General features: G+C 38.6%; 1 protein-coding gene across 1 annotated transcript in view; it reads left to right on the top strand.

Moving 5' to 3' along the window:
* Window positions 1-13,769, top strand: part of LOC132566555 (delta-like protein D) — a 161,575-nt gene that overhangs the window by 128,254 nt on the left and 19,552 nt on the right. Inside the window, exon 2 of the mRNA XM_060231758.1 lies at window positions 9,342-9,455. Coding sequence (XP_060087741.1) covers window positions 9,389-9,455 — 67 coding nt within the window. The 5' untranslated portion in view covers window positions 9,342-9,388. The remainder of the gene's footprint in view (window positions 1-9,341; window positions 9,456-13,769) is intronic.

Raw genomic sequence — 13,769 nt, 5'->3', positions numbered from 1 at the left:
TATATACCTGAAAAATACCTTATCATATTTTCAGGGATGCTCACATATTTATAGGTGCACATTCCTAAATACAACCATATTGTAATAGGCATTGAATTGCCCAAATGAGGACTAGTTGAGATGGGGGGAAATGGAACTAGTTATGACAAAAGAATTTGTCCTTGGGTATCCCATTGTGAAGAGTATCTCATCTTTTTAAAAGATTGTATCCCATCTTTTTATAAAGTTTCAGAGGAGATCCGTGAAATTACAGGCTAGTGAGTCTAATATTGATAGTCGGTAAATTGGTGGAATATTTTATTAAGGATAGAATTAGTAGGCACATTGATGAACAAAAGGTTTTGAGAAAGAATCAGCATGGATTCTGTAAGGGCAGATCTTGTCTCACTAACTGAGTTCTTTGAGGGGATGAACAAACAAGTGGGCAGAGGTGACCCAATAGATATTGTTTACCTTGACTTCCAGAAAGCTTTTAATAAAGTTCCTCATCAAAGGCTCCTGGGTTTTAGCCACAGTGACACAGAGTGTTGGACTGGATGGGCCATTGGCATGATCCAACATGGCTTTTCTTATGTGTAGGATTGCAAACTTCCAGGTCCTCTTGGAATTGCAGCTGATCTCTAGATTCCAAGGACCAAGTCCTCTGGAGAGAATGGTTACTTTGGAGGGTGAACCCTATGAAATCACATTCCTACTGAGCTAAGTCCCTGCCCCAAACTCTGCCCTCCCCAGGATCTGCCACCAATCTTAGGAATTTCCCAACCTGAAGCTGGAAATTGTAAGGGCATGCTCATGGCTTATATTGGTTCTGTGGGAACAAAGGATGCTTATATTGGTTCTGTGGGAACAAAGGATGCTATATGTTACAAATATTGTGAAAATGAGGAAGGAAAGAGGAAGTCCTTATGACATGGCAAACGTCTCACATTCAGGACCATGTTCTTGTTACCCGTATTGCTGCTATACCACTTCCAAAGACTGAAATGAGAGTTTGAATGGAACAAATAGAAAATCTGCAAATTACAACAGGCACAATCTAGTATGCTTAAGTACATTTGGATGGAACAAAGGATGCTATATGTTACAAATATTGTGAAAATGAGGAAGGAAAGAGGAAGTCCTTATGACATGGCAAACGTCTCACATTCAGGACCATGTTCTTGTTACCCGTATTGCTGCTATACCACTTCCAAAGACTGAAATGAGAGTTTGAATGGAACAAATAGAAAATCTGCAAATTACAACAGGCACAATCTAGTATGCTTAAGTATGTTTGGATGGTAATTAATTTCAATGAGTAAGACTTAAGTACATATTTACAAGATGCTAGAGAAATCAGAGGGGCATAAATGTACTTAAATGTAGTTGTTTTGTGCCCCCAGTGGTGGCCATGTGCAATGTAAAACACCCTGGAAAAAACACTGTGGATCATCAAGGTATATTAATGTATTAATTTTTCCTCTGTGAGATTAATTTTTATTTCCCCTCATTGGAACGACCTGCATATGTTACGAACATAGTTCAAAAGAGTATCACCTTCCTTCATACTTAAATAACTCAAACCATTAAACTTAAAACAAAAAAAGCATAAAGTTCAGTTAAGCATTTCATTTGTCAAAGAATAATTATCCTAAACTAATTTATTGATGACAAATAACTTTATTCTCTTTATGCAGCATAGCCTATTAATGCAGCAATAATTTCAAATTATAGCTTGAATCTTATAACAAATATTTTCTCTCATCTTTGCATTGCTGAAAATGGTTGAGAGGAGGTTTGGAAACAATTTATGCATATTTAAACGTCATTAGTTGTGTGCATGGCTTTAATATATCTGTATTTATAGTTTAATATCCTGAATCATTTTAGTCACTGCATTCGGGCTGAAAGGGAAAAAAAAGCAGAACATTAATGCTTTAAAACATTCCAAAAGGAAGGATGCAGCATTTATATAAATAAATGAGATTAGGCTGCCTTGGTTTTCTGCCTGCATTTAAGATGAAAGCAAAGAGATCCTTGTCTCGCTTTGCTCAAAACTTATGCTCTTCCACTACATTTAAACAGCAATTTGCTTTTAGAGCATGAGGTGTCATTTGGTGGCATACAAATCAGCCATGGATAAACACAATCAAGCAACATAGTATTATACAGACAGCGAATTATCTGCTTTCAGTAGAAGCAAATTAAGATAAATATAAATTACTTTGCATTTAAATTGTTTTTTTTTTTATCTAAAGGGCAAATTCTCTTAAATTTGTGGTAGAATGAAAAAAAGATCTTTAAAGTATAGTATTTCCTGCTGCTTTCTAAAGAATGTTGCATACTACCATATTATGGCACTGAGGACACTAGCAGCCACAGCCCTTACACTAACTTTTGCCATAATACTTGGTGGGACTAGGTAGGAGGAATGTCTGTGCATGTACCAAGTGATTATGTTGCAGACTGCAGGCCCTGCTGCTGATGTAGCTATATTGTCCCTGTGCATAGGTATCTTGAATCTGGCGACAACTGGTTATGCTCACAAAATATATATTCATATTTAGGTAGCTTAGACAGAATTTTGGTTGTCTGTCTTGAATATCCTGACACTTTTCTTTTCTCTTGGCCCTTTTTTTTATTAAAAGATTTAGTGATTAACACAGTCACAGCAGTAAGAACTCCATTCATTTCACTGCAGCTTTATTAATAGGCACCAGCTCTGTACAGTTGGTGAACCACCAAACCAAAAGCAGTCCGCTAGCCATGTGCCATATGCCCTGTGAGGTGCATGACAGCACTTCTGCTTATGCAAAAACTGGCTACAAAAACAGGTGGTTTATAAAGCCTTGTATATGGACAATAGATCACATTCAGCTTGGAGGGTCACAAGTTAGAATCATAGAGTTGGAAGGGTCATCTAGTCCAACCCCTTGCACAATGCAGGAAATTCACAAATACCTCCCCCTAAATTCACAGGATCTTCATTGCTGTCAGATGGCCATCTAGTCTCTGTTTAAAAACCTCCAAGAAAGGAGAGCCCACCATCTCCTGAGGAAGCCTGTTCCACTGAGGAGCCGCTCTAATGGTCAAGAAGTTCTTCCTAATGTTGAGCCGGAAACTCTTTTGATTTAATTTCATTGGTTCTGGTCCTACCTTCTGGGGCCACAGAAAACAATTCCACACCATCCTCTATATGACAGCCCTTTAAGTACATGAAGATGGTGATCATATCACCTCTCAGCCACCTCCTCTCCAGGCTAAACATGCCAACCTCCTTCAACCTAGGACTTGGTCTCCAGACCCCTCACCATCTTCATCGCCCTCCTCTGGACCTGTTCCAGCTTGTCTATATCCTACTTAAAATGTGGTGCCCAAAACTGAACACAATGCTCTAGGTGAGGTCTTACCAGAGTAGAGTAAAGTTATGATGCTTAAGTCTACAGCAAGGTTAGGATGGGTATATCCAAAATATAATAAAGATCATTTCATTTTCTGATGGTGGCTGCTTGAAATATGTAATATGTGGAAACTCTTATGTTCAGAGCTGATTGTCTTTAGTCTGTGTGGTCAGGTAACCATTACCGCATTGGTCTGCTGGCTGCCTTTACCATCTTGTATAGTTGTACCTAGGCAACTTCATAACAAAATAACCTTTAAAGCCCTAAATAATGTGGGGCCAAGGTACTTAAAAGATCGTCTCCTTCTATATTGTCCAGCCCACTAGTTAAAATCTTTCTTACAAGCCCTAGACTCTGTGCTCCCACCTTCAGAGGTGAGATGGGTAACAACCAGAGACAGCATTTTTTCAGTCATGACCTATGGAAAGCCCTTGAGTCTCTCCTGGAGTATATGTTACTTGCTTTTATGCTGCAGGTAGGGTTGCCAATCCCCAGGTGAGGGCAGGGGATCCCCTGGTTTGGAGGCCCTCCATCCACTTCAGGGTCGTAAGAAAGCGGGGGGAGGGGAGGGAAATGTCTGCTGGGAACTCTGTTATTCCCTATAGAGATTTATTCCCATAGAAAATCATGGAGAATTGATCTGTGGGTATCTGGGGCTCTGGGGGGGCTGTTTTTTGGGGTAATGGCACCAAATGTTCAGTATAGCATCTAGTGCCTCCCAAGTTTCAAAAGGATTGGACCATGGGGTCCAATTCTATGAGCCCCAAAAGAAGGTGCCCCTATCCTTCATGATTTCCTATGGAAGGAAGGAAATGAAAATGTGATGGCCAGAACTCCCTTTGGAGTTCAATTATGCTTGTCACGGCCTTGATCTTGGCTCCACCCCTAATGTCTCCTGGCTCCACCCCCAAAGTCTCCTGGCTGCACCCCCAAAGTCCCCAGATATTTCTTGAATTGGACTTGGCAACCCAGGCCAAAGCATTTCTGTTTATCCAAGCCTTTAAGGCTTTAGCACCATTTTTACAGTGTGTTTTTATAGTGTTTAGTCTGAAGTCTATTGATCGTAACTTTCTCAGTAATCCCTGTTTTTATGTTCTGGTTGATTTTTTTTTAAAATTAGCATTAATTAGCAACTTTTATCCCATTTTATTTTGTAAGCCACCTTGGGCAGGGTTTTTGGAGATGCAGCATAAAAATTTTCTACATAAATAAATAATAAATAAATTTCTTAAAGTCTGGAGAGTCTTTTAGAATAAATACTTATTACCATGCTTGTCACTTAGAATAAAGGAAAGGTTTAGGTTACCAGCCTGTTCTTTAAAACCCTATTGCTTATGGAACTGAAGGACAGCTTTTCTCTGTTCTATTTTTGCTAGTAGTCCTTTGAGCTGGGCTACACTAACAGCCAGACTGACTATGCCTTGGTTTAGGTTTGTTTGTTTTTTAGTGCAGTACATTTATCTGAGAATGTGTGTCTTCACACATCTGAAGCAATGCTGGTAATTTCTTCATTACATGACAGGGCTTCAGTGTTTTGGCTCTGAGTTACAAAAAATTTTTTTTAATGCTTTCCCTGGCATGAAAAGAAGAATGATTATAGAATCTATTCTAGTGCAGAATTCACTTATGGAATGAAAAAAAAATTAAAAAGATAAGGAGATGTTGTCTGCTTCTGTATCTACACAAATACAAGTGGAAGAAAGAATATGGTTCACATTAATCATTGCCTTGTTTTAGTGCTGGAGGTCTGTTGTGTATCACTAAATTGTTCTTTGTAAAGTTTAATTCACATTAGAGCTTATACCCAGAATTAAACTTGGTCTTAAAGGTTCCACTGGACTCAAACTTTGTTCTATTGTTTCAAACCAACATGGCTACCCAACAGAATCTATTGTTCTTAGTCTGTTACCAAAACAGTGTAAGAGCAGAATGATCTCTGTAGTTGTACCCTTTTTCAAGTAAAGCCTAGATTTATTGAGAAATCTTATTGAACCAATACTATGGATTAAAATGATCTTGCTAGTCTATCTATCTATATATCAAGTACTGCTCATGCAGCTATTGCCTTAAGCAGAAGTTAGAACCAAAATTATTTTAAAAGATCTTACTAAATATTATTTCTATTACATTTGATTGCTGTGCCTATGAGTTTTGCCACTGAGAGGGTGACATGACAAGGGCTTTTTTAAAAGAAAAAGCCCAGCAGAATCTCATTTGCATATTAGGCCGCACCCCCCTGATGTCACCATTGTTTCACACAAGGCTTTTTTTGTAGATAAAGTCCAGCAGGAACTTATTTGCATATTTGACCACACCCTCTGACACCAAGCCAGCTGGAACTGCATTCTTGTGCATTCCTCCTCAAAAAAAGCTTTAAACACGATCATTTGTATCCAATAGTAGCCATGACACCTGAGCTCACACATTTAGCAATTCCATATTTTAAAGTAAAGGGGTGACTAAATTAGCACTCAACTCGTTAAATATAAGGCATTCCATAATGATATGTTTGATAGTTGCAATTTTTTCATATAAGCAAGTTCGCAGTGGTGTCAAACATGCAGCCCAGGGGCTGAATCAGTCCCCCAGAGGGCTCCTATCAGGCCCCTGAGCAACTGGCTGTCAACTGTTTCCTTCTCCCTCTCTCTTGCTTCCTTCTGCATAACAGCTTGCTGTGCAAGACTTGATCAATCACACAAGAGCTACAGAGCAAAGCCTCTGTTTTCTTCATTGGCTCCTCCCTTGGGGAGGAAGGGGGGAAGGCAGAGTTTGTTTTTCAAGGCCCTCTCAATTGCACAGCAGAGCTACTGAGCCAAGCCTTTCTCTCTCTCTTCTATTGGCTGAGCCCCCCCCCCCATCCACTGGGGAAAGAAAGAAAAAGCCACAGCTTCCTTTGCCCAGTTCCCTGGATCCCATGAGAGAAATACAAAGAGAGCACTTTTAAGACCAATCAGTGTTAACATTTTAAGCATGTTTTAAGTTTTTTTAAAAAATATATATATATATATTTAATTGTGTTTGTCTGTGTCCTTTATAAAGCTTATATCTTTGCTACCTAATCTTAAATAGGTACACACATGGCCTGGCCAACATGGCCCAGTCCAACATGGCCCTGCCCAACTAGGGTCATTTATGTCAGATCCGACTCTCGTAACAAATGAGTCGACATCCTTGTATCACAGCATGATACTCTATTATATCTGCCCTCCAAAACTACCAACAGAAGAGTGTTCATTCTTACCAAAGTAAAAGCTCCTCTCAAAATTGGGATTGTCAATTGATAAAAATATTTTGGCAGTTGCATTGGGATGACAATTCCAAAACGGAGTGTTGAACATACGCTTCATGCCCTAATGGTTGTACTTGTGACAGCCAACTTCCTTATACACTTTTTAATTTGTCTCATAATGTCTTTCATTTCTGTATTCTTAACCATATCATTTGTTATTCTTGGGTATTTAATTTTTCCAATCGATGATCCCATTGGCTATAATGTTTATTTGCCTAGATAAGCCCAACTAGAGTAAACCCTTCCTCAGATTTAAAAAGCTTTACTTTGAAGAGAAATGCTTTAATTCAAGCCCTAGCCCCCATCAATAATTAGTCTAGTTCTACTCCCAAGACACATTTGGGAGTAGTCAACAAACATTAGAAAAAATATTATACTGGATGGAATCCATTTTTCAAGAAGTGGCTTGAATCTAGTTTCTGCACCATACTGGAATTTGTTTAGAACTTTAGTATTAAATACCTTTAAGGCTGAGGAGTCAAATTCACCTCCTGAAGGGTAGAAGTATTTTACAATTATCCTCCTTACTCTCAAGTCTGTTCCTGGCTAGATCCAAGTGTGTTTTTCCATGTAAGAGATGCTTTGAAGTAGATTCCCAGACAGTTAAATTGATTGACCTGTTCCCTAAATTGACCTGCTATGTCCCATTTGAATATTTCCCCTTTTTTGATTTGATGAATACCATAACCTTGGATTTCACCATGTTGATAGAAAAGCCCTCATGAAAAAAATAAAGCTTGATTTTTTTTTTTTATCAGTAAAGGCCCACTATTAATCTAGTCATTATCACTGCATCATCAGCATATAGAAGGACTGGGATGTTGTGCTTAGATAAATGTGGAAGATGACATGCTTCCTTCAGGAGACAGGGTATGAGGTCATTTATTTATAAACCGAACAACTGGGGTGCAAGTAAACATCCTTGCTTGACTCCTTTGTTAATGACTCCAACAACTTGCTAGTCTAATATCTGTACTTATGACCTCTGTAGCAAGAAAACTTACAGCAACTAACCAAGCTGGAAGGCTTCTACTGGAATCCTTTGTCCTATGTCTTGGAGATTGTATCCATTATCTCACTGGTTTCAGACAGCTGGGTATTGTCTTCTGCTGTGCTTTTCTGTCTTTTCAAAAGAGATAGATTTCTCCTTTATAAGTTGGTTGATTTCGTACCATAATGTCTGAGGCCTGACAAGGGTTGACAACTCAGTAATAAAATGGAGGTAGTGTGAGCTTGTATTGTTTGTAGTGTGCATTAAGGAGAACTGCATCATATTTCAACTTGTAAATCATTCCTAGTCATTTGAAGGCCAAAGCGATTCAGATCTGTTCCCAATTAAATGTTAACTGTAAATAAGCATTGAATTTCATGTGATTGTCCCTCTGTAATTTAAACAATGTAATAAGGATGGCATAACATGATGAAAAAAATTGTGCTCATCAAAATATTATTTAATAATGGATTATCCTTGAAAAACAAGATGCCTTAAAATTATTATTTTTCTTTCCATCATTAGGGAGGGGTCTCTTGAGAAGTCCTATCGTAAAATGTTTTTCCCCTGACAGAAGTATTGGAACCTCTAGCTAGCTAAGAAAATAACTTTCTGAACATTTATCAGCCATGTGACTCAAATGGGATTTATCTAGATAGCTGCTCAATCAGATACTCAAGAGCAGTTGTGCAATGCAATCAGGCACAGATAAGAAAACCCTAATATGATATTTCTGCTGCTTGAGAAGCCTGTTAAAGTTCTTTGGGAGTATAATCTCATTCTTATTTTGAGAGGAAACAGGTCTCTGAGTTTTATAGAATCTGTAATGTCAACAGGATGTTTCAGAAGAATTTCTAGTGCTAAACTGTAGCACTTGAGCTTTGCAACACTGGCATAAAATATGTGCAGGATAGAGTGTTTGAAGATTGAAATTCAAAATTGCCTATTTGGGGCAATTCCTGTAAAAGACAAATAGGAAGAAGTTCTATTATCTTTGTACGCTCTTTGAGCAAATGCATTATAGAATCAATTTTATATTAACATAGGAATAACTGAACAGGTACTAATCTTATGTTTGCATGTATAATATAATTTTCCTTCCTCCAAATATTCCTATGATGATGGCTAGAATAAGTTAGGGCAAGGATAAAATAGCTTATAGATTGTCTCTCCAGAGCGTCCATGAATTAGGATGCAAATGAGAGGATTTGGTTAGCAGACAATGATAGTGCAGTGAGGGGGGGGGGGAGTGAAGAAGATTTTATTAGGGATGGGCCAGGGACAGGTCAAACAGCATGCCCATATCGTTTGGACTGAGTTGCAGTTTATTAGCCCTCAGCCCAACCATTAATTTCCTGATATATGTAGAGTTGGGTGTCATGAACATATTGATCACATGTGTCTTCAAATCTCTGAATGAACTCACTCAGCAGTTTCTGATAGATGTCAAATAGCATGGGAGATAAAGGGGGACTGGTGGAACACAATATGTATATATCATGGAACCCAGAATCACTTTCTGGAGCTGCCTGACTGGATTGTGTTTTCTCAGTGGTGAAATTTAGTTGCTGGCTGTACACAGTATAGCTCTCTCAAGGGATAATACTTGGGGTGAGGGGCTAAGAAGTGTTTTTAAGAAGTGCAAAAAATGCAAACTAATCCTCTATCCCCCCTCCCCCAGGATTTTCAGGACAGTTCTGTGAAAAAGAAACAAATGAGTGTGACTCAATGCCTTGCTTGAATGGTGCTGTCTGCATGGATAATGTCAATGGATATGATTGTTTTTGCCCGGAAGGTAAGTTGTTTGACACAATGTATATTTATTATAAGTGACAATTTGCCAGGATTGCTGGAAGATGGCAAGGTTGTCTTCAAAGCGTCCAAAACATTCTTCTTATCAAAATAAGTAGCTCAGTCTTGAAGTTTCATTTGCATCTGTGTCCATCAAGGCAGGCTATTTGAAGGCTATAAATAGCCATGCCTGTAACTGTGACTTTATGTCCACTGCTATGTTATGATTCTTCAATGTGTTAGGACAACAGTAAAACTACAATAGGTCATTAAGCTGATGTCTAAAATTAACCTGTTTTCTAACAATACACCCTTTTTGGTATTTTATTTTTGCTTAAGCATCTGGAGAAAATGAAGATTGATTAAGTTTTAAATTAGAAGTAATAATTTTTCAGCATCTAGAGTCAGTGTTTACTCTCCATTAAAAAGTGTTAGATTTTTTTTTGCTGTTGTGTTTGTAGCAAAATTATGATTGAAAAGTTAATGATTTCTTGATTTAACTAATATTTCTTTACTTGATCTATGCCAGTTGTTAATAATTAAAAGGGGTCTTTTTTAGTCATTGGGCTAATCATTAAGAGTACACATTTCTTTTGGTATAGGAATATTACTGCATTAGAGGGATGGAGGAAAACAGAAGGCTTTTCCTAAACCATCTCATTATGTTCTGCCTACCTGACTCTTATTGTGTTCTTTCCCATCTCATCACTAATACACAATGTAAAATCCTAACCACTTCTAGATTCCCGTCTACTTAATATAATATCCATTCTTCCTTAGCAAGTAGTTCACAGTTCTAAGAACATAAGAACATAATAGAAGCCATGTTGGATCAGGCCAATGGCCCATCCAGTCCAACACTCTATGTCACACAGTGGCCAAAAAAACCAAGTGCCATCAGGAGGTCCACCAGTGGGGCCAGGACACTAGAAGTCCTCCCACTGTGCCCCCCCCAAGCACCAAGAATACAGAGCATCACTGCCCCAGGCAAAGAGTTCCAACAATACGCTGTGGCTTATAACCACTGATGAACCTCTGCTCTGTATGCTTATCTAATCCCCTTTTGAAGCTGTCTATGCTTGTAGCTGCCACTACCTCCTGTGGCAGTGAAGTCCATGTATTAATCATCCTTTAGGTGAAGAAGTACTTCCTTTTATCCATTCTAACCTGACTGCTCAGCAATTTCACTGAATGTTCACAAGTTCTTGTATTGTGAGAAAGGGAGAAAAGTACTTCTTTCTCTACCTTCTCTATCCCATGCATAATCTTGTAAACCTCTATCATGTCATCCCTCAGTCGACATTTCTAAATATCAAGCAACAAATTAAGCTTCTCCTTTGGTGAGAGTATTGTGCATGTTTCTTACGTGTACATCCAGCCATAATTCTAAGTGTCCAAGGACTGGCAGGTTGAAATGAAGGGACATAACTGATCCCTGTGTGGATCTCCCCTCATATGACAACTGAGAGAGATCTTTTGATGTACAGTTTTTGGCAGAAGGTTTCTAACAGTAGATTTAGATCCCAGCATTTAGAGAATGAAAACATTTTATCCAACCCAGGATATATATGCTTTTCAAAATGAAGATAATTTGTGTTTGAAAATGGCAGTTTCTGAAAAGAACTTTGGTTCTCTTAAAATTTGGTTAAAGTTTGGTTCAGGCTTCAGATGCGGCCTGCTAGTGAATTAAATAGAGTCCAAAACTGCCTTGCTGGGAAAGAGCAGTGACCATGTGAAGCATAGCTAACATCAGCTGTGGAAGGGCGTGTGAAGTCTGTTATTGGCTTTCTAATTATCCATATTCCTTACAGTTCAGCCCATGATTTGAACCTGTGGGAAAGAGGCCAAGTCTAGCAAATGATTGGTTTTGTTCCTTCCTCCCAGGTAGACCACTACTTAGGTCACCTGTTCAGCCATTGGTTCAACACTGTGGTTATATGTTATCTCTAAGAGACCCTATTGGTGAATAGGCCTGGGACCACAAGGGGCCCTTACCCCCATAAAAGAGTAAGCTTCTAGTCTAGTCTCAGCTTGTTGGTGGCTACTCGAGACCTAGCCACGTAGACACCTTCTTGCATGCTTTCAGCCATCTTGTATATTTGCTTGCATGGGCCAAACAGCTCTGGTCTTTGGAATAGAGCCTGTTTGGATCACTGGAATTTCCATCTGAGAATGGGTAGTTTTTTGTAACCTGGAACCAAATCATTACAGTTTTAGCTAGTCTTTAAATCTCTTGATTTCTTGTTTTACCCCCGCAGTCTCTTGTACCTGTTTGTTCTTGCACCTTAATAAAAATATCTTGTAATTTCTTTCGTGGTTTTTTGCTTTCATAGTCCTCAGTCTAAATCCAGAGCCCAGACTGGCAAACCACCTACCACTGTAATTTTCTTTTGTTAGAAACTCATTCTACAAGCTTACCTTGCAGGGAGGACTTTCTTGTTTAATCCAAGAAAGGCTGAGAATCTACCCTTTGGTTCCTAACTGTGGTAATAGTCAAAAGGGCTGGTGGCCGGCTACCAAAATGCTCTGTGAAAAATCACAGCCCCAAGCTTTTTGTAATTTTGTGTCTGTACTTCAGTCCTGTAACAAAAGGTGCTTGGCCCAGGCTGGGCTTTTGACAGTCTCCATGTTGCATTCTGAAAATCACAGATATTTGATATTTATGGTGCCATGCAAAACTGTTACACCTACTGAAGCTTGTAGAAATCAGTGGACTTAAAAAGGGGGTAACTTTACTTAGGTAGCACTGTTAAACAGCCTAGTTCACCTTATCTGGACATAAGTGCTTATTAACAGCAGTACTGGGGTGGTATCATAAAACATAATCCAGTAGAGCATTGCTATATGTGAAAGAATTTCAGTCTGATCCTAGACTCTACATCATGGAGATCTGTCATTACTTTAGATTCATGTTTAAAATGCATGGCATACATATTCGGGGGTGGGTGGGGGCTTAGAAAATATAATGCCACTGTCTGCTCTCTTTCTAAAGAACTTCCATCACTGAACTTGAAAAAAAAATAAATTGCCAATAATTTTGTGGATGGGATGTTATCAGGGTGGGAGACATGGATCTGATTAAAGTCTGTATGTGAATGAGATCTGTTACTGTATACATTATTAATGAACTCAGGGTAATTGTAAAGTTTTATGACTTAGGGATCAGTGGAAATTGGTTCCATGGTCATTTTGAGAAATTATGAGACTATGCCTTGCACCATGGGTGCTGATAGCTTAGCATTAGTCATGGTCTTCCCGCAGCCATGGCCTGTGACAGCACTTAATGATAGTCATTTTGTAGCGTGACCATGCATTAGAATAGATTTACAAGAGCATAAAATGCCAGATATCAAAGTGGAGAGTTCTTTGTCAGCTCTTAGCACAAGAAACCCTCTATACTCTTAGGAGTTTAGATTGGCTACAACAGGTGCAAGAGGAATATTTTGTAGAAAGCAGGTGCACACAAATGTTACCTTTCAGACGGGGCTCTGAGGAATACATGCAGTTGATATGAAGCATTTTTGTTTAGATGTTTAATGAAGTAAAATAATCACATTACAATAATAGAACAGAATTCTAACAGAATAGAACAGATTTCAAAGGTGTATTGTTCCTGCAAATCAGTCTACAAGGGTACTGGACTACTTCAGTTTCACTAGGGGAGTCATTTATTTGAAATTGCCCTGCTTAAAACTGCTTTGCCAATAAAAAAAAACAAACAGAACAAAAACCTTATTGAGTCATTAGAGAGTGCCAGATCAAGCTTTCTCACTGTCCTCATTTATTTACATGGAACATGATTTTTACATGGGGGCCCTTGACATGGAATGAAATTTGAAGTGACATGAGCAGTGTATAATTTCAGTAAAGTACTTTTGAATTAGCACTGGCATTCTGTGCTTAGAGTGTCAAATTGGGATCTCTGGTGCTTGAGTTCAGCCAGTATCTCATTGTTGATCTACAACAAGTTGGTCTTTCTGATGCTATATTTATATGAATACATCCCAAAACCAAAAATAGTTATACAAAGCAGGAGTCAAGTTGCACCTTTAAGACCAACCAATTTTTATTTAGAACGTAAGCTTTCGTGTGCTCTTAAGCACACTTGATAGTTGGTCTTAAAGGTCCAACTTGACTCCTACTTCGTTCAACTGCTTCAGACCAACACGGCTGCCTGCTTGGATCTACTCAAATAGTTATGTTTTCTGTTATAAACTGATACACCACGCAGAATGGGATAGCAGGGCCATATGACTGTAAAGTTCACACAAGTACTTCTGTTCTTGATCTCTTGTAGAGTGTGTACAGAACATAAATA

This window comes from Heteronotia binoei, chromosome 1 (genome assembly GCF_032191835.1).
Source record: "Heteronotia binoei isolate CCM8104 ecotype False Entrance Well chromosome 1, APGP_CSIRO_Hbin_v1, whole genome shotgun sequence".
Lineage (NCBI taxonomy): Eukaryota > Metazoa > Chordata > Lepidosauria > Squamata > Gekkonidae > Heteronotia > Heteronotia binoei.
This window is presented reverse-complemented; position numbering and strand designations above follow the sequence as displayed.